The 25,640-nt window shown below is 39.0% G+C and overlaps 1 protein-coding gene across 1 annotated transcript; it reads right to left on the bottom strand.

Annotated features, from left to right (window-relative positions):
• Nucleotides 1-1,585: 1,585 nt before the first annotated feature.
• LOC4346475 (sulfate transporter 4.1, chloroplastic) lies at nt 1,586-20,450 on the bottom strand. Its single transcript, XM_015756986.3, has 18 exons — nt 20,291-20,450; nt 19,904-20,209; nt 18,898-18,946; nt 18,597-18,798; nt 16,702-16,870; nt 16,427-16,492; nt 16,197-16,304; nt 15,000-15,107; nt 14,856-14,921; nt 10,770-10,830; nt 10,515-10,642; nt 9,477-9,518; nt 9,044-9,160; nt 8,903-8,954; nt 2,741-2,879; nt 2,556-2,641; nt 2,327-2,403; nt 1,586-2,230 (listed from the first exon to the last, which is right to left on the bottom strand). Exons 2-18 carry the CDS (start codon nt 20,189-20,191, stop codon nt 1,919-1,921), a joined length of 2,070 nt encoding a protein of 689 aa, XP_015612472.1. The 5' UTR covers nt 20,192-20,209; nt 20,291-20,450; the 3' UTR covers nt 1,586-1,918.
• Between the last annotated feature and the right edge of the window lie 5,190 nt (nt 20,451-25,640).

The raw sequence follows: 25,640 nt of genomic DNA, 5'->3' as shown, positions 1-25,640 counted from the left end.
CCACTGGTGAGTAGTGACTATGAGTTTCCTTCTTCTTTCCTCTATCTTCGACTGGACATGATTTTTGTTTTCCAAGATTACAACCAGGGTTCAGAGCAAAACCATGTGGTTACTGATTGATAGGCAAATTCTATGTATGTGGATGAAGGTATGTACATTGTTTACCACAAAACATTTCACTCTGCATCTTCTATTTACTAATTAATTATGTAACGCTTACTCTCTCCTATGGTAGTGTCCAGGAGCAGTAGCACCATGATTTCATCTATGCAAATCACCCAAAGTAAAGTACAAGGCATCTTATTACCGCTCTTGCTTCTAAGAACTTTATAGATGAATCCAGTTCCAGTACTGCTTTGGCATTGAGCAAGAGTAACATCGTATGATGTTTCCTGATGCATTTTGTCCTTATTATTTATTGTCATATTCTAAACTGTGTGTTGATGTATTTAGGTAGACAAATATTCTCTTTTTCCAGCTGGCAATGTATCTATGTTTACCTACAGGTATTTACCTCTTCTTTTTTTTTTGCGTCAATTTGCAGGCTATGCTACTGCTTCCTCTAGGAAACAGTTCTGCACAATTAGAAGAACCTGATATAATATATATATATATATATATATATATATATATATATATATATATATATATATATATATATATATATATATGATGCATTGTCAAGTTTGTTCCCAGAGGTGATCTTCTATGCTTTAAATATCTCTCTTCAGTTCTTTTTATCCAATGTACATTACATAGTTTTATTCCTATCAACACTGTAAAAATTAATGATCTAGGTTATATGAAAAAAAGATATCAGAGGTGCCCAAGCTATTCTGCTCCCACAATGGATGCATAATAGGCCACATAATCCATTCATCTTCATCGTTAACAATATTGTCCTAAAATGTCTTACTTAGGGAATTTATTGTATCTATTTTTTTCCTTTGCCTGACAAGATCTTACCCAGGGCCATTGGTTTGATTCTACTTGAGTTAGTCAACATGATAAAAGAACAGTTTGATTTAGAGCCAATGAATGTTCAACTGAATAGCATTGCACAAGTATTGTTTTGATCTAAATGCACTCCTAACAAATTTTGTGGTCCTCATTTTACTATTGTCCAACTACAAATCAGTACACAACATCAATATTAATCTCCTTTAGAGATGTTCATACAGGTCTACAATATTATACTATTGAAAATCTTCTTCAGAGATGTTCCCACAGTATTACCTATGGTCTCGAAGCACCGTTTCTATATAACATCATGAGGACAAAAACATCCAAAATAATTTTTATCCTAATTCACTTTTATAAGTTACCAGTTATTAAGAATCGTCTATGATGCAAAGTCTAATTGAGGAGACTGGTATAATTCAGCTTACGGTCACAAGCATGCATACCCGTCAAACGCCTTATTCCTTTTATCAAACCAAGCTCAGGCCCATTCATAAAGGATTGAAAGGGAATTGGAGAAAAATTATTCCACGTATATTGAGGTGTGAAATTAATCCTCTTACCCTTATAATCCTTTTCTTTTAGGGATTAACCAAAGAAGCCTTAATAGGGTAAAAACGACTCATACAGATGGAAAGCGGCTGTTATTACATGCCTAGGAAAATGTATATACATAAACTTACAAGTTAAACAAGAATTTTGCGAACATTTCAACTCCTCACGATAGGCAAGCCGCGGCACCGTACAGTACACAGCATATTCTACGTCCTTATGTGTAGATAACCAATGTGTTGGCAGCACATATACTGTCCACTTACAACCCCATCTCAATTCCTCTATATAAAATTGCAAGAGAGTAATAACATATTCCTTTTTTTTCCTTTACACTGTATGCATACATGTACATCAAATATAAACAGGCAGACAGATACTAATAGAAAGGTAGTCGGCCATAATGTTAAACAAGGTTTTGGCGTAGCAACGGTTGAACCTCACTACCTGTACACCCGTCCCCAACCTGTGATTTCCAGAGGTTCTTTAGAAAACTATACCGCTGTTGAACCTTTGGAGTGGTAACGGAGTCAGCTAGGTCCCCTGATGCCTGTGGCGACAGCTTTATGGAACTTGATGATGAGCTCTGCACCTTCTGGAGGCATACTTGCACAGCGTCGTGCACTCGCACGAAGCACCACCCAGTACCAATCATGTCTATGATGCCCGATCTCGAAAGCAGCAGGTGTACCTGCCGGTTTGGGTTCGCTATTGCAATCTGCAACCAATCAGTAGTACTCAATGATTTAATGCCATACCTGTACACATTTGTTTCTACTTTTCACTCGTTCAATTAATTAGAAGAAGTGCCAACCTGGATATGGCGATCCCTGTATTCTTGATACAAGTCCTTGAGAGCCTGAACAGCACTTGAATCGATGTATGTAACAGCTGCATGTTCAGTATTTGTTTATCTTAACTAGTCTAGTAAATCTACTTGATGCTCATGAGTTTCTTAATTGAAAGAAACATTTTTATGCAAACATGATATGACAAAAAAATTAATGTGCCTCATATCATGTAACATAAGAAAAAGATCTTACGGGACATCTCGAGGATCACAAAGTACACTCTTCCGACATCAGGTCCACGGTTTGAATTTGGGAGATTAAGCTCATATTCACGCAACCTGATAAGGGACACAATCAACAAAACATCCATCAGGACATCAGGGTAAGAAAAAAAATTGATAACACAAACTGTTCATACAGATAAAAAAAATATCCACCTGTCTTTTATGTAACTTATGTTGGCAAAGTAGATAGGTGCATCAATTCGAACAACAACTATCCCGTTGTAGGTATAAGCCTCAGGGTATTGCAATCTATTTCGGTACACTGTGGTGCCAGGTAAGCGGCCCAATACGGCTGCACACAGACCATAAAATCTAGTTAAATCAACTGTTATACTCTAATACTATGCAGCAGCTCTGGATATTTCTGTTATCCTATAGAGAACAAAAATAACGGCGACAAAACAATCCATGGCGAGAGAAAAGATATGTCAAAGCGGACTACAAATTTCTTCAAGCACAACCTCCAAACAGTACAAGGGATTATTGAACTCTCAATATGGTTGTCTTGACTTATTTAGACTATCAGATTCCTATCCCACACAAAAATCTACGGCACAAAGAATCACAGCCTCCAATCATCTACTGTGACCTAATTACTTCTAGTTACTTCCTTTGGATGAGTCCCTCTTGCAAGTCCTCTTAAGACAGAGCAGGAATCCTCATCCTATGAAGCTATATTTATGAATCATCGTAGAACTCCTTTCATGGTCCTACTTACTAGGACTAGAATTACCTTTTTGCCCTGCAATAATATATCAGAACCTGATACCTAAAAGTTAAAATTCTTGAACATAACAGTTAGAAATAGCAAGTCTATCCAAATCCATGTTGCAGAGGGGTCAAATCAGGTGCATGACAGGGAAATCACCAGAGGCATGCATAAATAATACATAAGCTGTCATTCACCATGAGGATTGGATTGCAAAGTGCAGTCCTGGTTTCCGTCCCAAGTCGACGGCAATATATCCTGGTTTAGGCAAGGTCGCAGTAGGGCACAAAGAGCAATATGTATGGACGTAGAGCACATGAGGGGGTCAGGAAGAGAGGAGAAGCATGCATACACATGCTCCTGCACCCATGGCATGGCGGCTTCAAAATCTTTGGATAAGATTATTTGGTTATGTATTGATTAGTTACTTTCCTGATGTGACCATGGCTACTATGAATACGACCATTGCTCACATCATGAATCAACAAGAAGACATCAAGATCAAGTCCTCCATGTGCTGCAATCTGATTCGGCCACGTGTTACATTGCTGACTTCAAACGGCCGCCAAATCTACATACGTGCTCCGTTTTGGGCCCGTGAGTACTTGATGGAAAGCTCTCGAAGTCCTCCTTCCAACGGATCCAGCCTCATCTCGGAAATCTATCTCGTTTGGCCGCAATCACAAAAGCAAGGTGCTGCGTCTCCTGTATTGGGCCAATGGGCTTGTAACTTTGTTTGGGACCCTGGCCCATGTGGGGCCCATGTGGGGTGCGCCCCAATCTGGTGGAGCACGACCCTTGGACCCTCTTGGTCGTCCTCCCACCTCTATAAGTAGTTAGGTACCCCTTCAGGGTTTCTGGGGTTTTGTTTAGATGAAAGTTTAGCCATTGCTACTTCGCTTGCAGCGCGCGTGTCGGCTAGACCGTCCGTCTGCTTGTATTCGAAACCCCAACTTATCATTTGTATTAAATTCCTATTTGCAATATCAGATTGCTTTTATCTTGTTCTTGCTTGTTTCTTCGATTTGCTTGCAGGAATAGGGTTGATCTGCACCGGCAAGATCAACAACCCATGGAGAGGTGTATCGATCGCTAAGGCGCAACACAACGTCTCGTACGGTTGTAGTCGGATCGTCAACGTTTCTCCCAAATCGTAGTTATCACAACTCACCGAAAGATCGGGCCAACAATAGCCTTGAGTGTCGAGAGGAACTCAGGGTTCATCAGGTGGTATCAGAGCTTTCGTTGCTCGGTGAGTTTTTATCTTCCTATAACCAGAAAATAGCCATACAAAAAAAATTCGTATCATTTACCTAGCCATATTGTGCCATTGCATTGTTCTTTTCAGTTTTTGCTTTGTTGAATTTTGTGTTGCATTGTCACGTCGTGTTGCTGGTCTTAGCGTCTAGTTCGTTTAGAGTTTCGAGTTCTGGTCACGTTTTGTACCACAGTCGTCGCTGCCACCGTGTCTCTGTTGTTGTCGGGACCTACGAAAACGGAATCGGCTCGCTGCCACGGTTCTATTTTTGTAGTTTTCAGAAGTTTCTGTCGGTTAGTTTTGGAGTTCTTGAGTTGCATCTAGAGTTTGCCGATCCTTGTGTGTGTTTATTTTGGCCGTGCCTGTGTCGTGCACGAGAGGAGGAAGGTGAATTACCATATCTGATTTTGGAAGTAGTCAAGTTTGTTTTGGAAAGATATAGTAGATTGGATTGGTTAAAAATCAGTTTCCTTTTTATCCCATACACCAAATTCGGCTGCCATCCACTCCACCTCCTGGCCGAGTCCCACTCGCCCCTTTGGCCGAGTCCGACTCCCTCCCTCTCTTCCACCGTTCCGAGTTGTGTCAAACACCTTGGCAAATTTTTGTTTGGTGTCGGTTTCGAGATCTGTTTGGAAAAACGGAACCGGCATAAATTCAGCATTCCATTTTTTGTATAATTTTAATTTTGGGTTTAGACTTTTACATTTGAGTCCCTATAAATTTTATATTTATGTTTGAGTCCCTGTAATCTTACATTAAGGTCCTTGAGTCAGTTTTTGTTAAAAAAAATAAGAAAAAAAGTGAGAAAAAAAAAGGCAGAAAGGTGCAAAAAATAAAAGAAAAAAAAAGCCGCACCAAAAAAAATCAGAAAAGAAAAGGAAAAAAAAAAGAAAAGAAGAAAGAAGAAAGAAAGAAAAGAGAAAATATTGTTTTGTTTGAGCTGAACTTCATACATCAGAGTGTGCTTGAGTTGTTTCTGGTGCTATTTTGTGGTACCGTTTGTGTCTAGGCTCGCGTCTCTAGTACGTTCTAGCCTAGGACCAGCACGGTACTTGACTTTGAACAATTATTCAACTTTGCGTTCTCTGATTTGAGCATTTGCTATTCCTTTGCTACATATTTAAGCCTACCCAGAGCTCCACAGATTTGATTGCAGCCGTACAGCAAGTGTTTGCCGAGGCATCGATATATCCAACCTCTATTGGGGTGCTTGGTTGAGTCGGTGTACATCACCATTCCACTTGCATTGGTAAGATCTTGTAAGAGCTTGGTTAAAAGCTTGAGTGTGTGTGAGATTTGAGCTGCCAGTACCTAGTAGTTGATAGGAGCGTGTATATTCTTGTGTATGTTTCTTGTTTGCTGCTAACCATGGCAGGATTGCGCAAGGGGAAACAAGATGGTCATGCTCAACGTCAACATCTACACCTTCGACGAGATATGACGACTTCTTCACGTGATGCATATGAGGTACATGACTATAATTTTGCACAAGTTGCATGTAAGTTACCAGTCTATGATGGAAAGTATGATTCCGCTGCATACATTAATTGGGAGCTAGCAGTAGAAAAACAATTTGATGAGTATGATTTTTCTAATGCTCAAATGATTAAGGCTGCTAGTAATAAGTGTACCGGTTCTGCATCTTTTTGGTGGCATACTGTGGGGAATAAGCTTGAAACTTGGGATGAATGCAAAATACTGATGAGAAAAAGATTTGTGTTTTCATACTATAGACGTGCTCTCCTTGAGAAATGGGAACATCTAAAACAAGGTGACAAAACTGTTAGGGAGTACTTTTATGATTTTAAAATTTGTATCACTTATAGTGGTTTACAAGAATCTAATGAGAACACAATGACTAGATTTTTCAGAGGGCTTAATTTCAATATTCAGGCTGGGCTTGTTAATGTGACATATAATCATATAGGCCAATTGTTCATGCTTGCTTGCATTGTTGAGCGCAAAATTTTGGAGAATCCAATGGAGCAACAAGATATGCTTGTGCCTCCTATCACTGATGTTTTGCAGGAAGTTCAGAAAAGTCTCCAAAATGAGAAGAACGATATGTTTGAGATGTCACTTCCATCACTCGCGAATGAGGAGAAGGCTGATGCAGCTACATTATCTGAAGAAAGTTCGCAAGGTAAATTAAATGGTGCTGAGAGAAATGAAGGTGAGTATTCTCAAGGTGAGCTACACTTGTCCACTTTTCATGCTATAGTAGAGCAACCATTAGTGGAATCAATTACTGAGTTGCCTTTGTCACAAGTTGATTTACTTGCTGTTCCTTGTGATAAAGAAGAGTTGTGTGATAATGTTTCACTTATATCCATGCCACAACTAGTGAATGAACATGTTAGTTCTACTATTTCTTTGTGTGCTGATTCTAAGCATGTTGTTCACATTGCTAATGAAGTAGAGGAACGCGAATTGCTATCTTCTTTAAATACTTTGGGCTATTTTCAGTTTGATGATTTTGGTGAGCTCGATAATTTGAAGGAGAAATTATTTGCTAAATCTGATTTGCCATGTCCAACTAATGCTATTTTTCATATCTTTGGCGAATATAATGATAGAGGAATATTTTTGGTGCATAGAGTTTACATTTGTTCAGATTTAGAACATCTTGTAGTTCCGGATAAAATATGCAAGCTAGAGAGACATGTTACTGCTAATCATATTGTCTCGAGTTTGTCTTGTTTTGATTGCAAGAAACAGGTTGTTTTCAGTGGACTGCGCGAAGAGCACCATATGGAAAAACCGAGGACGGTTTTCTGTGAAGAAGGGGAGGATGATGTGACCATGGCTACTATGGATACGACCATTGCTCACATCATGAATCAACAAGAAGACATCAAGATCAAGTCCTTCATGTGCTGCAATCTGATTCGGCCACGTGTTACATTGCTGACTTCAAACGGCCGCCAAATCTACATACGTGCTCCGTTTTGGGCCCGTGAGTACTTGATGGAAAGCTCTCGAAGTCCTCCTTCCAACGGATCCAGCCTCATCTCGGAAATCTATCTCGTTTGGCCGCAATCACAAAAGCAAGGTGCTGCGTCTCCTGTATTGGGCCAATGGGCTTGTAACTTTGTTTGGGACCCTGGCCCATGTGGGGCCCATGTGGGGTGCGCCCCAATCTGGTGGAGCACGACCCTTGGACCCTCTTGGTCGTCCTCCCACCTCTATAAGTAGTTAGGTACCCCTTCAGGGTTTCTGGGGTTTTGTTTAGATGAAAGTTTAGCCATTGCTACTTCGCTTGCAGCGCGCGTGTCGGCTAGACCGTCCGTCTGCTTGTATTCGAAACCCCAACTTATCATTTGTATTAAATTCCTATTTGCAATATCAGATTGCTTTTATCTTGTTCTTGCTTGTTTCTTCGATTTGCTTGCAGGAATAGGGTTGATCTGCACCGGCAAGATCAACAACCCATGGAGAGGTGTATCGATCGCTAAGGCGCAACACAACGTCTCGTACGGTTGTAGTCGGATCGTCAACGTTTCTCCCAAATCGTAGTTATCACAACTCACCGAAAGATCGGGCCAACAATAGCCTTGAGTGTCGAGAGGAACTCAAGGTTCATCATTTCCTTTAGGGGATTGTTTCTGTCCTTTATCTTTTTAGATCCATTGTTAAGAAGCCCTTTTTTGAGAAGAGAGGTTATCCTGTTGAAAGCAAGAACAATTAACAGAAGGATAGTCCAATCCCTCTGCCTTATGTAAAGAGGGGTACCATCTACCCACAGGTAAAGGGAGTAACTATATTTATGTCGCCATATTTTTCATCAAAAAATAGTCGGTATATATTTACATCGTAAATTTCTAAATTACATATGTAATTTTAGTGTATTTACAATGTAAGTCCTAAAATTACATATGTAAGTCTCTAAATTACATATGTAAGTATAATGTAATTATAATGTAAGTGCAATGTAATTTCTATATTTTGCATTGAAAATTACATATATTGATTACTTATGTGAAAGAACGTGCCAACGAGCTACGGTTAAAGCAGTGCTTCGAGCCAATCAAATGCAATTGATGAGACCAATGCCACCGAAAAAAGCGGCGCTCCAGCCAATCAAAGGCTTAGAAAAATTTCGACTGAGAATTGAGAAAAAATATGTCGCCATATTTATAGCAATACCGCAGGTAAATGTAGGACCCTGCTACCTCTCATTTCTACCAATCTATCCTCTTTTCCAAGCTTTAATAATAATAAAGGGGCAAAGCACCAATAGAGGAGCAGGGTGGGATAGAATGGTAGTTTCTTAGTTTGATAAATGATGTTGTGGTATCTATTAAAGTGTGAGTACCCTCAGGTCTAGTATAGCATAATTACTCACCGATATGAGGATTTGCTGACTCATGGATTACAAAGGCCAATGAGAATCCGACCTACGAAGGAAGATGTTACCATCAAAAGAATTCAGAACATTTTGGTATCTTATCCACATGTCAGTAATCAGCAATAAATTTACACTTACCCCAACAAGAACACCAATCTCAATACCAAAAATTAATGTTGTAATGAATGTGATTGCCCATAGAAAGAAATCCTTCTTATCAATACTCCACAAGAAGATAGCCTCCTCGTAGTCTACCTAAATAACGAAAATGTCCATGACAAATCAGATTGACATAGTTTACATCATAAAGTGAGAAAGCTACAAAACAAATTATTGTGACATGTCAGAGAAGAAAGCTCAAGGTGGAGGGTAAAATAAATTAACTATACTTATTTTTTAGGTAAAAGCACTAATATGTAAATTGTTACAATGTTTTTCAATAAAATGTTTAGGTTGGCACAATTTCGTCAGTAGCTTCCTTTGAAAAAAGCACTACAAAGGCATCAAGATTGACAGAGCATCTTTTTCGATAAAGGTATTTTGATATATCTGAGAAATAAGATGTCCTTACCAGGCTAGTGACTGCAGAAATAACAATTGCAGCCAAGGCACACTGAAGGAAGAAATATGAAATCAAATTAGTAATGTGTGTAATTACCATAGCTAATAAAATATCTGAGATGGAGTTTTCTGCAGTGCATGTTTAGCACAATAGTACAATGTTTCCAACATAACATTGATTCATTTGGTTACAGGCTTAATGCAACAAATGGGGCTGAAAAGTTGATTTCTGCAATAAAGTTATGTTTTTTATTTGAAGTATCAAGAGTACAAAACTGTGGTTATTTTTAGCTGATAATAGAGGATCTCAAGTAAGACTGCATTTTACATAGGCCAGTTTCTTTGCTAATTAAACCTCCGTCCCAAAATACAACAACTTTTAGCTCTCAGGATTTGTCCCAAAATATAACAACTTCTCCACCAACATTCTCTTCCCAACCAATCACAACCCTCCATTCACTTTTCCCACCTACCTCCACTACTCATCCAATCACAACTCTCCACCATTCACTTTTACCTACTTTCTTAATAACCGTGTCCAACTCTAAAACTTCTTATATTCTGGGATGGAGTACAGACAAAAAAACCAAATTAATGCAGGGGAATGTAGTTATTGTTGCAGTTTCTTAGTAAGTATCTACAGGCATAATCATCAACCAAAATGGAAAAGCAAATGCATTTCAAAAAGCAAAACTGTACCTACGTTTGGTACTTAACTGTAAACAACTTGAATATATTAAAAGGTGTGTTATTTATTAACTTTTATACACAAGAGATACTATAAATTAGTTGCAGTAGATCTGCTAAAAGTACAACTTCAAATTAACTTGAACTGTGAAATATACCACAAATACAACAAGGACCTGTTTGCAACACCAAATTTCACATTATTTTCATTAAAATGCAGCAGGAATATGGAAAAACAAATACGACTTCCAGAGCAGTAATTACAAAAAACAAGTTGCAAAAAAGATTCTCAGATGGCAATCTACATGGAACCAATACTTAAAAGGGTGCTGTCAAATAAACAAGACATGTGGAGTCTAACCTGAGGTATATCCGTAAACAAGGGTGTCATAAACAAGAGAGCACCACCAATTATTATGCCCATTATGATTCCAGATAGACCAGTTTTTGCTCCACTTTCATGATTCACAGCTGACCTAGAAAAGGAACCTGAAAGAATAGTACAAAATAATCAGCTTTTTGAAGCTTAGCTCTAGTGAATTAAGAATTTTAATTATGTAATATACAGATAAATAAGCACAGAAATGATCTCTCATTAATATGGTTAGTATTTTACCTGTAGCAGGATATGAAGAGAAAAATGAACCGCATATGTTTGCTATACCAAGCCCAAATAACTGTGACGAACAAAACATAAAAGGAAGGTATGAGTTTGAGCAAATGAAAATATTTGGGAGGAACGAAACACAGTTCCTACTGTATAAGAGTGCCTGACAGTTCTGTGTAAGCAACACACAATATTTGTTTTCAGATCTTCACAAACTCCTAAGTCTTATAAGCATTATACAAAGATGTGCCGGAATAATGGATTGAGACATTTTCCATTATGGAATCAAACAATAACTCAGCCATCAGAAAAAAAAAACCCCATCAAGTTAAACTTTGTGTAGTTTGCAGTTAAGACAGACGTGAGGGACTCAGGGTCGGTAATTTTTTATATTTTAAACCTTTTTAATATAATATTTTAATACTGAACCATCTAAAATTTTATTTCCAACTCTGAACCTTTTGGCCACGCCAAGCTAGCTAGCGTTGCCTATTAACTTTGCCACGCCACATGTATTGGCGTGACAGTACTGCCACGTTGGATTAGATATGACACGTCATCAGTGTTGTCATGCCGCTGTAATTGGCGTTGCAAGCGTGTTCTGCCATACCATTTTCTCTGGCGTGACAAGCTTTGCCACCGGCAGAGACTAATCACATGCATGCTTAAGTACAGGCTGTTGCTTGCTTGCTGCAGTACCGGGGATGTAATTATTGTTGTTACACGATTGAGCTGCTCTTCGTCCGAAGAAAAAAATGAGCTGCTCATTGCTGCTACATGTAACTTGCGTTAGCATGGTGCTGCTACATTTTTCCGTAATCGCTAAATTATAAATCAGAAAAAATAAGAGTACTAATTAATTATGGTGGGATTGAATACTGGTATAACTACTAGCTCTGCTATCCTACTGTGTTTTATACATTTAGGATGTGTTCTTATCCATACTTTCCTAACTTTTATTCTCTCTTTTTTCGCATGCACGCTTCCCAAACTACTAAACAATAAGCCATTTTTTAAAAAAAAAACATATATAGGAGTTTTTAAAAATATCATATTAATTCATTTTTATTTTTATAGCTGATACTACCTCCGTCCCAGAATATAGCAACCTAGGAGCAGAATATAGCAACCTAGGATGGGATGAGACCCATCCTAGGACAACGAATCTGGACATTCTGGGACGGAGGGAGTATTTAATTAATTGTGCGCTAATAAACCATCATATAAATTTTGATGCTATTTAAAATACCAATAATTTGATAGGATAAAATTTGGCTTCGAACAAAAAAGGCCCTTCGCACTTGCATGTATAACAAGCTAGATCAATTCGACTTGCTAATTTTAACGAGCTAAAAGTTTGGCTCAGATCGTGAAATAACTAACTAATCTCATCAACAAGTTTTAACTTATTTATATCAGCTTAAAAATATTAATATTTACCAATTTATCACATGTTAACACGATATTACACACTAACTCACTTAAATACAAGTGGTGGAAATGTAGCAACTTTTAGCTTTAAAAAAGAGTAATTGCCTAGGTGGTCACCGGGAGAAGACAGTACGCATAAAAAGATATACTACCTCCATTTTTTATCAAGCTAATGAGCTAAAAGCCCATATCAGCTTGGGAGTAAGTTTTTGCAATATTGCTGTACACATAATAGCCAAAGGAAAGCGACAAGCAGAATATATAAAAGCAGCTAATATGACTGTATGGGCCAATTGAACAAAAGCAGTGCCAAGGAAATGTAGCAGAGGGCACAAGCAGCTCACGAAGTCACGCAACAGCAATAAGCAAGGAACAACATGTGGTACAGGTACAGTGAAGCAGCAGCCAAGCCGTTCACGAAGCTTAAGCATGCGCCACTCCATCGGCAAGCTTGTCACGCCAGAGAAAATGGCATGGCAGAACACAATTGCAACACCAATTACAGTGGCGTGGTAACACTGATGACGTGTTATGTATAACACAATGTGGCAGTACTGCCACGCCAATATACATGTGGCGTGGCAAAGTTAATAGGCAACGCCAGCTAGCTTGGTGTGGCCAAAAGGTTCACATTTGAAAATAAAATTTTAGATGGTTTAGTATTAAAATATTATATTAAAAAGGTATAAAATATAAAAAAATTCCTCAGGGTCACAGACACACTGACTTTTACATAACATCTTTTGGCGTTCTCCCTCCTTTTCATATTATAAGATGTTTTGACTTTTTTTTCCTAGTCAATCTTTAAGTTTTACCAAGTTTCTTTACTATTATAAAAATTGAAGATGTTTACACCAAAATTTTGGTACATCATCTTTGAGTTGGTTCAATGTCACCTATGTCCAATTCGACGTGACTCTAGAATAACTATTATACACCCCCTTCCCAGCCCAACCCCTCCCCCTCCCCCTCCCCCTCCCAGTCCAACCCACACCATCCCACCGCCCTGACCCGCGCGCATCCCCGACTAGCGTCTTTTTTTCTCTCCTTTATTTTTTCTATTTCTCCTTTTCTTTTCTCACGATCATTCTGTCCTCTTCCTCTCCTTCCAATCTCCTCTCTTTTCTCTTCCTTTTCTCCTTTTTTCCTTTTTTTTCTCTTCCAAATTTCTCTCATAAATATTTTCCTTTTGAAATTATCATTAAGGTGTGCATGCGGCAAGTTTGTTACTTTGCAAATGCTTTCCATCTACAGGTAAAAAACTTTCACTAATTGAACAATCAAAATTTCAATCTTTGGTCGATGACGTTTAGCAAAATACACGTGTCAACTTATGGAATAGCCACCCGATCGATTTGTGAGACTATGGAAAGATGTACATAAAGGATTCTTCGTGTGATGACACATGAAGCGAGTGTAACCGGGTTCAATACTACATATGATTTTTGACTTTGTTTTGCCATTGTTTTGTTTGACTTGTTTCGGTTTGTCGTTTAAATTGACAGAGTTTATCAATTGTGAAAAATGTCTTCACCTGTTAAAACACACAAGCATTTTTGCTAGTATAGAAAAACATAGCAACATTTTCAACACCAAACAAACATGTCATCAAAATATATTCAATATTAAATTTAGTGAAACTAATTTAGCGTTATAAATGTTACTAAAATTTTGTATAAAGTTAATCAAACTGAAAGAAGTTTGGCTAATAAAAAAGTCAAAGCGTCTTATAATATAAAACATAGGGAGTAACTTGTTTGTTGTTCTTAAATTTCAAATGCTCTAAAAAGATTTAAATATAAACTATAAGATGATAAAAAAGGATTTGGTGCACAATTACTACCATAGTTATTAGAACCGGACCGGACCGGCTGTCCGACTAGAAAAAACCGAAACCAGGGCGCCGGCCGGTCCGGTTCACCTAAAAGATCGCTGTGCAATCAAATCGGCAAGAACTCGGTTGAACCGGGCGGTTTTCCAAAGAACCGGACAAAAACCGGAGCTGGTTGAACTGCTGGAACGGCGTCACGTGGAGGAAACAGAAGCGCGCAGGTTGCAGCCTTGCAGGTGCGTCACGTGGAGTTAGAAAATAGGGAAAAATGATGTAGTACTTGTGAATCGAACCCAAAACCTCCATGTCACCGCATAAAGCATCAACCACCAGGCTATGAGCCAAGATGTGATAATAGTATAATACAAATCTATTTGAACCGCAATAAACCGCCGGTTGGACCGGTCCAACCAATAAACCAGTGAACCGAGTGTATTACCGGTTCGAGCACCGGTCCGGTCTTAATAACTATGATTACTACTCCATTTCTCGGTGCACTAACTATTCATATAATTAATATGCAATTTACATACTAACCGTTAGTCTACTAATAACTATCCTTAGTCTGCAAATTGTCACTCTCTAAGATAATGTGCATGAAAAATCATTGTGTAATTTTATAACATGATCAATATGTAAAGAATATTTAATAAATTTGGTTATGCATGTAGAAGAGGTCTACTAATTATGACCTCCTCTAAGATATTGTGCATGGAACCTATTATTTATACCACATAACATGAATATATAAAGAGATTGTTTTTGTGACAATAAATGGGGAGCAGCTTGCCCCAACATGAATTCAATGCATTAGTTAATGATTTACAACTAACCTCCTTATTGGGGTCCAACTCATAGCCATTCTTCGCAGCCAAAGCTTTAGCAATACCAACAGATTCCTAAAATTGTATGATACAAATGGTGAATAACACTAAAGCAAGTAAAAAGGACTAATACATACTAGATTTATTGTTTACCAAAATGGCGACGCCAGTGATAAGTACTGCAGTTGGCATTAGGGACATCAGATGCTCAAATCCTCGAGGAATGGAGAATTTGGGAAGACCTTGCGGTATTTCACCTACCTAAGCACTCAAGAAATAGAGGATTACATAAAGTATAGTTTTTCCTGACAGACAAATTATGGTCAACCGACAGAACAAAACAACCTAATTCTGCGTTCTTCTAAAATGGAAATCATTTAAATGTTGAATATATATGTTTATCAAAAAAGGTAACTAAATACAAAGAACAACTAAAATATATCTTATACGCACATTTGAATATAAGAAGCATCAATGCATCATATAACAAAAAAAAAGAGTCAAATGATAATGAAAAACATTCTTTTGTGGGTGTTGATAATGTAGCAAACACTACCATGAACTGCAGTAATATGCTTAGGAGTTTACCTTCAAGAATAATAGTATCTACTTTTTTATAATGAAGAATAATAATACCTATTGCGTAGTTATTCCCAAGACATATCGTTAGTTTCGTTGATTGGTATGAGTTCGATTAATTAGGAACATATCCGTTTGGTTAGCAACTAAAGAAATGGTTTGTTAAGGATGTAGAGATTGTATTATTAGGGGGTAAGCTGCTCACGGATTCACGTGAATAGTACCCATGCTACTGTAGCTCAGAAACCCTCCTTATAAAAAGGTCCCATGTAACCCACTACCAATTAAGCAATAAATAATCATAAAGCTAGGTCTAGCTTGATAAGAGTCTATGGACAACTGGGACAAGCTCGGTGCTGACAAGAGAGATCCCGCCTTTATCCCGATCTTCGGACAATACCTTATCCATGAATGAATGTCTATAACAATTCAATTTACGAACAAAGTAAAGCTCTAAACTAGAGAACCATAGCTAAGAGACTATTGTACCACAATTAATAAGATTTACTTATACTTGTTCATTCAATAACAACGAATCAAGTAATTCCATTGGAAAAAGCAACCACAACTTTTTAGTGTAAATAATATTCTAAGGGATAAGGGAGAAAAGATTGGTAAGTGTAGTATAATAACCCACTTCATAGACATAAATTCATAGAAGTAGATAATGTTGTGATCAGAGTAAATTTCTTATTATAAAGTACTTCCATTGCTCATATTTTGTAACATCTAAGAGTAAGAAATATAAAGAATAATGTAGGTGTTTCTTACCACTGATATGGAAGATGGATGGAAAATTTTCACAAAAATTGTTCCAAACACAACTGCTGTAAGGGGACCAGAAGCTCTTAGGAAACGCAGTCTTTTATTCGATTTTCCCTGAAAAAAGTTTCGCTTCTCAAGGTAAAAAAAAAATAGAAGTCTCCCCTTGATTGTAATGTTTCCAGAAAAAAAAAATAACAGAAGAACCATACTGATAAAGAAAGAAATTAAAAACTCACTAGATTTTTCATTATGAGAAGAATAACAAAAAAACTTGATCCCATTACAAATGGTGGCCAGGAGAACTGCAAAATGGAACTGCTATATTAAGTTAGTGAAAAATATGTAGTTCAAATACCAAAAAGCGTATTATGATCTGACAGAAACATTTCAAATTATGTATGCTTTTTACCTGAAGAATTGGATTACATTGGAACATGCACTGTGCATAGAAAAATTTAAATGGGAAAATAAACAGTCTATAAGCTGATCGTACAGATACAGCAAAGCCCACCTGATCTATTCCTCCAATTATACTCTCAATAAGTGGTATAATTTTGCTGCTTCTCGTAACGCTGTAGCCCAAGAAATACTTGATCTGTGACAGACCAATTACAATAGCTGAAGCAGTAGTGAAGCCAGATATGACAGAATGGCTAATAAATCGAATAAGCCAACCGAGCCTGTAAATAAGAACACATATCATTGGCAACATAACTATAGTAAAAATTAAGCATATCTAAATGATTTTGGTTTTGCCCCCTAAAACTTAGAAGATAGTTTGAAGTGTGCAAACATGGAAGAGCATGAATATGTTACTAGCTAATGCCCCATCCAAGTACCTGTCCGCTATGTGACCAAGAGGAGGAAACCATTCAACATATTTTGATAGGTTGTGTCTTCTCATGACAAGTTTAGTATCTCCTCTTTCATCGGCTTGGTCGGACAGATCTTTCACCACAACCAGAGGATGGTTGTTTTTGTGAATGGTGGCTAAAGATCATTTCTCCGGTTCAAAGCACTGGAAGTGTGATCTGAATTCGCTCATTACTTTGGGAGTGTGGCTGATTTGGAAGCACCGAAATTATTGTGTTTAACAGAGTCTCTCCATATGTGCAGTTGTTTCTTAGGCAGGTTTTGGAGGATGGGCTTTGTGGTGTTTAGCAGGACCTAGGGGCTTGGCCCAGTTGGAGGTAGCAGGTGGCTAGAATTTTTTTGGTGTTTTTGGTCACGTCCTCTTGGTTTTGGAGGATTTTGGTGTTATTTTCCTTTCCTTTTCCATCACCACAGCAGTGGGTGTCTTAAATATTTAAATCTAATGCAGTGATACACAATTCTCTTGCGTATTTGAGAAAAATAACGGTACTAGCTAAATGTACATAGGTTCGTTAAATGTTCACATACATTTTTGAAAATTCATTCACACACTACATATATACAGATGAAATTTTAAACGTTGTTAAAGACAAATAGAATTACACCGTAGCGTTTAGTATGGGCATATTACTAGTATATACACAACAATTCAATCATCTTAGACCTTTTTGTATTAAATTATGATCTTGAAGGACAAATAAGAAAAGAAAAACAACATATGGAAAGTCCAGTGTGTAATCATAATGAATCCAGGGAGCAATTTGCAGAAAATGAAATTGATGAGGTAATGGTGGTGCCAGTGCCTTCATTTTAGGAAGTATAGAATCTATAGATGCATACGCACAAACTTTTAATGTTCAATCCAATCATTTTCTTGAGAATATAAAATACAAGAAATACATACTAATGTTTTTCGGTGCACTACAACAGCGATGAATTGGGCCACAGAATTAGCATGTGTGCATAACATAAGGACACGACAGTTGTTCAGTGCATCATGAAATAGTCATGAAATCCTCAAAAATATCTGGTTGTGATATATCAGCTTTTCCTATGAACGTTTGCTGCTTTTGTATTGGCACACATGACTGTTAGACAACAAATTTGTTTATGTGAGCCCCAAAAAAACAGAGCCCCACAAGAGCAGAACACCTTTGTACCCATGAAATGATCCTAGTATCACTCTAAAAGTAGCAGGACCTATATACTGTTGCCCTCTACATGAACTTCATGATCACTTTCCATGAACATATGGGATAACAAGTTATAGCTATAGCTTTAGTAAAAAATCTTGTAAAGGATATATCATCAGAACATGGTGAAAAGCATAAGGATATGCGGCTGGTGGTCCAAAATTTTAAGCTATAGTCATAGCTATAATGCTGAGACAATAAAGCATTTGTCTTGAATATTCATAAGTGTAAAATTCCAAAGGAATATGTGTAGATGTGTCCATACTTCTTAAATTATGTCCTATCTACTGTAAAATGACTTAAAAAAGAACACCAGCTACCCAGAGTAGAATAGAATTACCTTAGCAATCCCATCAAGCATTCTAATACACCAACCATGAATGCCAATAATATGGCTAATTCTGTGTACAGCTCACTAGATGAATCAACAATACCACCGAGGACATTAGAAACTAGAAGAGAGACAAGAGCCACTGGACCCACTGCCAACTGTCTCGATGAGCCAAAAATTGCATAGACAAATAGCGGGACAAAGCCTGTGTCTGTTCAGCCATGGAAATAGCATACTAACGATTAAGCTCAAAGACATACAAATATAAAAAACTACAAAGACAGGAGTTGCAAAAGATATAAATACTTACATAACCCATATATTGGGTGAAGCCCAGCCAACTTTGCATATGACATTGCCTACAATACAATGCTAATTATTAATATTTTCATTTCTGGCATTTTTTGGTTATTATTTTCAGGACTTTGACCATTGCATATTTGTATCGGAAGACTTTTAAAAAGTTTCGACAGACTTAAGATAAAATTCAGATGACTGGACTATCAAGTGTCAACTGTCAAAGATGTTGACATTCTCATGCACCAAAGTTCATGAATAGAAATGAAATTGTTGAACAAATGCGTCCCAAAATAAGGCTAATTTATGTTCTCCATTTGGCAAATTCAGCCTATGTGAAGGATATACACCAGTTTGCAACTTATTAAGCAGAAACACCAGAAAAGATGTCCAGAAAATTCAGTATTTGTCAGAAGGCAAACCAACCTAAGTCCTCAAACTGCAATTTGCAATGGTGTTAACAGAAGGGGTAGCCGAATGATATGTAAGCAAGCTACATGTTCGATAGAGCTTTCCATCTATAGCTGAATGCATTGCTGAAAATAACTCCATATATGGAAATTGGGATTATCTTATTCCGGGCCAGCATGAAAAGATGGTTGGATCCACTAAATAATAGCGCCGTGTGCAATAGACCATTTTTAGGAGACGAATTGACACTCATCCATTCTATACTTCAATAATCCAGTCATACTACAGTTGACATAATTAGATCTTAGAACTAGCGACCACCAAGCAGTAAACTGTAATAACTTCAAAAAACAATTATGTAACTGTTCCTGGCGATATGATGACAAACTAACTAGACAAGCAAGAGAATAACCTGGAGATTAACATGTTCAATCAGTAGCCAAAAAATCAGGTAATTACAAGGACATTCTACATCATGTTTCGAGGCAATGAGTTTTGAAATTAACAAATATAACCATATCTTTCCCGTTTGATAACCAGGATTAGGAACAGTTGAAGCCGTGCATAGCAATACGAAATGTTGCGAATCACGAGGGTAAAGAATGTACTTGGGGCACGAGCATGACGCCGACGGTGATGCCAGCGGCGAGGTCGGCCTGCAGATCCTCCTTCAACCTGTACGTCCGCATCCACGACAAGCAGGGCAGAGCCGCCTCCGCCCAATCCCGCGGCCCCATTCCCCGCGCCTTCACCATCACCACGGACCACCACGACGGCGAGGACCCAGCGACCGCCTCCTGTGGATGCCGCAGTGGTATAACCCGCACCGACCTGCCCCCACCACCCGCCACGACGCCGAGCTCGCCGGAGCTCGCCGACGCGTAGGACTTCTCCATTAAATCGGAGGCCGCCTCCTTGCAACCAAACGATTCGAGTTCAGACGAACAGTAAACCCCAAATAAAACAAAACGTTTAGTCTCGGTCTCATTGCTCACCGGGACCGGCGGCCACCGCAGCGGCGGAGGTGCGAGCAAGACGACTGTGGGTAGTCGAGGAGGCGGGCGGCCGTGGACGGGATGCGGCGACGCGCGGCAGCGGGATGAGTGCGTCGGCGAGCCGCGCGGCGGAAGTACGCAGGAGGGGAATGGACGGAATGGTCTCTCTTTCTTTCTGCGCTAGCCTACTAGTCGAATGCTGAGGGGTAAACTGATGATCCGACGGTCCTGGATGAGCAATGATTCCCAGCCTGAGGCTGACGCATCACGTTGATGTAACTGGACGGGAATTGCGGATGAGTGCACGCTGACCGGCAAGATGGCGATGTACATGGATGGAATGCTGGCACCGGTCCATTGGTTTGCTTGTGGACAGAAGAGAAGTAAAGGTCTCATCTTATGTGATGATGCAGATCGTGTAAATAAATTATTCCCTCGTTTTCCAATAGAATTATATGCACCGGTCCGTTGAATTTTCTGTAATATTATACCCTCTCCATTCACTTTTGATCAACATATACTACTGTTTACACCTAAATTTGATACCTATGAACGAAATACGGAAAAATACTAAAGTTTTGAAAGCGTCGGGTTTCCTTCACGGGCTGGTCCGACCACAGGTGTATGTCCGGTCTGAGCCGGTCTGACCGCAGGCATGTGGCCGGTCAGACCGGTAGAGTCCGCGTCCGAGGCGAATTTCATTGGTTCTCGGGTTTTCTTGCTCGGTAAGGGATGTTTCGGGTTTTCATTGGTTTCTATACTGAGTTGAACGTGGAGGAGGACTTGTAGGAGGCAAGACCAACCCCTTTATAAGGGTCAAGGCTGGTTCAACCCCAATCCCCAACAATCTGTAAAATCAAATCGTTCTTTTACTTTTACTTTTCAACTATGTCCATCTTTGTGGTTTGCGCCATAAACCGTCCGTCGTCGCTGCGAGAATACGATTACCCCTTTGTAGGTTTGTTCCGTAAACCTTTCGTTTGCCCACGAGACGGGTAGTTATCCTCGTATCGATCTAAATCGGCCTATTTTGATCTCTAAATCGACTCTGCTAGCCGGTTTAGCTTTTTCTACGGAACCCATCTCGATTTGGCCTTTGGCGAGATCGGGATGATTGACGACTCCATATCACCGCAAGGCGTTTAGGTGTTCCAAATGTGTTTATCTTCTTGCCAAAAAAAAATTGCCAACAACTACATAATGAAGCATCTGTTTCATTTGCTCTTCCTGAAACAACAACATACCTTCACCGATGCGCACTAAATGGAATATTGGATGCTTTTTTTCCTCGGTCTTGATTCACTTCTCTTATATATAAGCTGATCAAAAGTGAATGGAGAGAGTATAAGTGTGTTGGTCGTCTCATTAAAAAATATGTAATTACTCTTTACTCTGTTTTATTATGAAGTATAATTTAAGCATGATTTATATTTTTCATATTTAAAATTTTTTGGACAAGTCAAACATACTATTAAAAAAATAGAGGGGCCATCTTCGAAAAAACATAGAAAGTAATGGGGAATGCGTAGCAGACCACCTGATTCACATCTAAAAACTATTCCATAATGAAAGAAAAGGTTAGTAGGATCGTTGGACCATCTCTTCAAAAAAAAAAAAAGGATCGTTGGACCAGCCATCTATTTTTTTCAATAGTTACTTGTGCGAGAAAATTAGAAATCTCTCTCCTATAATAAGTGGAGTACGGGTCGCAACCTATCCTTCTCATTGTGCCGATAGTCGATTAATTATTTTCCTTTCAACCATTAATGCCTATCATATAATTAGCTTTTCGCTGATAAAGACAATATTATCCTTTCGCATAATCCTTTTGCTATGAGTAGTTTTCAGTGACAACTACCCTCATGTTGGCACGTAATAAGGAAACTATGGTGCACAGTAGAGGAAAATATTATTGTCTTATTCCGTTATCACCGGTTCCCACTTCTGGGTCGTCATTTATATATACTAGTTGATACCCCGCGCTTTTACCGTGGGATATGTAGATGAATGCATATTATACATTATAGAATGATATATGTACATGTTTAAATAATGTGAAAATGATGTGGAGATAATGATTTGACATTGATTGTATGTTGAATTCTAAAAATACAATAAAATTGTAAATAATATGTTATATTTGTTTGATATTAAAAATGCTCTAGGTAATAATTATTAGTGGGTAATGATGTGGTACACTTGCAAGTGATTTAAATACTCTATGTAATAATTGCTAGTGGGTGATGATGTATCACACTTACATTGAGATTTAGAAGTTAGTGGACATCAATTTTATAGTAAGATATGATTCCCTCCATTTTATATTATAATGCACTTTGACTTTCCTTTTAAGTCAAGCTTCTATAAGGCTTGACCAAGATTATAGAAAAATAGAGTAACTCTTATAACACCGAATTTGTTCCGTTAAACCTAATAGTGAATATATTTCAATAGTATGTTTGTTTGGCGTTAAAAATGTTGCTACGATTTTATATAAACTTAGTCAAACATAAAGATGTTCGACTTAGAAAAATGTCATAGTGTCTCATAATATAAAATGGAGGGAGTATTGTGTAAACTGTAACCATCGTTTGTCTATGCAAAAGAAAACTGATGGTGTTATTTGTACATTATAGGATAGAAAAGGTTTGTATAATGTATGTGAAGTGTTACGCTTACCAAGGTAAATATACGGTACAAATCCCAACTTGGGTGAAAACTCGTGTATGAAAGTGAATCTAGCCCTAAGTTTTGCATGAACGACATTAATATCCGCTTGCTCGTTAACCATCTCTTCTTCACACTAACCATCATCCTTGGTCTCACTTGCAGATTTCCATTCACCCATCTCATTCACAAGCATGGTTCTTCGACTAGGGCACTCAGCAGCAATGTGGCCACGACCTTAGCATTTGTGACACACAATATCGCGGCTACGGGACGAGGATTTTGCTATAGGTGTAACAAGCCGACGAGACTCATTGCGTGTAGCTGGAGAAGATGCCGAAGATGGTTGTAGCTTGGCTATAGCAGCTAGTGGAGAGGCTCGTGTGGAGGCTCTCTGAGAACGAGCGCCAACAAAAGTGATAGTTTGTTGCGTGCGATGCCATAGGACTGCATTGGAGCAGCCACTAGAGGACCAATTATGCCGTTCTTATTGAATGTACCTTTCCATATGTTGGGCTTGATCAAGAAGATCTTGCAAAAGTGTTGAATAAACATCTCCAAAAAGTCAGAAATTTCATCATTGAGACCATGCAAAAATCTTGTCATTTTCGACTCATCTTCTTTAATGTGAGCACGGATCAAGAGCAACTCCATTTCCTTGTAATACTCATCCACTGTACGAGTCCCTTGACACAACAATTGTAGCCTATTGTTGACGATCCTTAAGTACCAATTCGACCATCGATTCCTACATAATAGCAAATAGAAGAATATAAAATGGAATACCAAACTTAGAGGTAGTGTTTGCTACTAACTATTTCCACAAGTCTTAGTGAATATTTGTATGCAGGTGAAATATGGATGAAAACCACCCACCATGTGACAAAATACACCTCCGTACAATCGGACGTGTTTACACGGAATGGAGACCCCACATGTCAATCAAAACCACCTAAAATTGAGCACAACCATGGTACAGCATATTGAGGGCCCACCAGACAGCCTCTCCCAGCCGAAGGAGTGGCCGGGAGGTGGGCTAGAAGTTCGGCCGAACCACAAGGTCGCCTGAGCCGACTTCGGCCCCTCTCACCATCTGCTTCCACGTGTAGGCTCCTGAGAGATGTGTAACACATTTGGCATGTTGAGTCTGAACAATATCTGCTTTGCTCATTATTCGGCATTGTGTATTTTATATCGATTGGTGTCAATTTGTGACCATGGGCACATTGAGGTGTGTGTGGCTATTTATGCATGTATGGATCCGACTCATCCAAAATTATGTGGCGGTCACAAATTGCACTGGACAGTATAAATTTCGAGCGCCCACAACCCGCCCTTACGGGGCCAGGGATAGTGCATCCATGGATTGAACGGGGCAGAGCCCATAAGTTATGCGGGGTGAGGGATCAATTTCCACCCGCAAATGACCAATGGGGCCCTGGTTGTAGAAAGCCCATAAAAAGTCTAGTCATTGTTGGTATTTCTTAACCTCACAGATAGAATCTGCAAGCTCACGGAAAATACCAATGTAGCACTTCACCCGGGAGTATTCTAAGGTATCGATTTCCACAGGAAACGTGTGTGTCAGCTCTTCACTAGTTCATCCAAGGACACGAAGCTACAGATAGGCAAAAGGATAGAGAGGTTTTACCGGTAAGAAACTATGTCTACAGAAAGCTAAACTTTAATCCTAATGTGGTACTTCGGGCACTGGCCAACTCGCTGCTCCCAGATATCGCTCTACTGTGCACCCGGACAGGGATGACTTCAGTGATATTGAGTGCTGTCACCACCTCTACGCCTACCTCACACCTACTGTGGGATGCGGAGCAAACACCAGAAATTAACTACCTAGACACCGTGTCTAAGCAATTAATAACTTGATGTGACCATGGCTACAATGGATACAACCGTTCCTCACATCATGGATGAACAAGAAGATATCATGATCAAGTCCTACAAGTGCTGGAATCCGATTCGGCCACCTGCTACACTGCTGGTTTCGAACGGCCGCCTAATCTGTATACGACCTCCGTTTTCAGCCCGTGAGTACTTGATGGAAAACTCTTGGAGTCCTCTTTCCAATGAATCCAGCCTCATCTCCGAATTCCATCTCAGTCGGCCGCAATTGAAGAAACAAGGTGTTGTGTCACCTATATTGGGCCAATGGGCTTGTAACTTCGTTTGGGACCCCGGCCCAAGTGGAGCCCATGTGGGGTGCACCCCAACCTGGTGGAGCACGACCCTAGGGCACCCTTGGTCGCCCTCCCACCCCTATAAATAGCTAGGTACCCCTTCAGGGTTTCTCGGGTTTTGTTAGATTAAAGTTTAGCCATTGCTTCATGCTTGCAGCGCGTGTGTCGGCTAGACCATCCGTATGCTTGTTCTTCAGAACCCCAACTTATCATTTGTATTCAACTCTTATTTGCAATATCAGATTGCTTTTATATTGTTCTTGCTTGTTTCTTCGATTTGCTTGCAGGAATAGGGTTGATTTGCACCGGCAAGATCAACAACCTACAAAGAGGTGTATCGATCGCTAAGGCGCAATGCAACGTCTTGTACAGTTGTAGTATGATCGTCAAAGTTCGTCCTAAATCGTAGTTATCATCAACTCACCGAAAGATCGGGCCAACAACAGCCTTGAGTGTCGAGTGGAACTCAGGGTTCATCATAACTACTC

The sequence above is a fragment of the Oryza sativa genome, chromosome 9 (genome assembly GCF_034140825.1).
Source record: "Oryza sativa Japonica Group chromosome 9, ASM3414082v1".
Taxonomy (NCBI): Eukaryota; Viridiplantae; Streptophyta; class Magnoliopsida; order Poales; family Poaceae; genus Oryza; species Oryza sativa.
The sequence above is the reverse complement of the archived record's forward strand: the minus strand, read 5'-3'. Positions and strand labels throughout refer to the sequence as shown.

Excerpts from the sequence above, each read along its gene's own strand:
- LOC4346475 (XM_015756986.3), bottom strand. The coding sequence starts at position 20,191 with ATGGAGAAGTCCTACGCGTCGGCGAGCTCCGGCGAGCTCGGCGTCGTG. Across the intron at positions 18,947-19,903 it reads GCGTCATGCTCGTGCCCCAA|GCAATGTCATATGCAAAGTT; the intron begins GTACATTCTTTA and ends ATTGTATTGTAG. Across the intron at positions 9,519-10,514 it reads TGTTTACGGATATACCTCAG|TGTGCCTTGGCTGCAATTGT; the intron begins GTTAGACTCCAC and ends TTCTTCCTTCAG.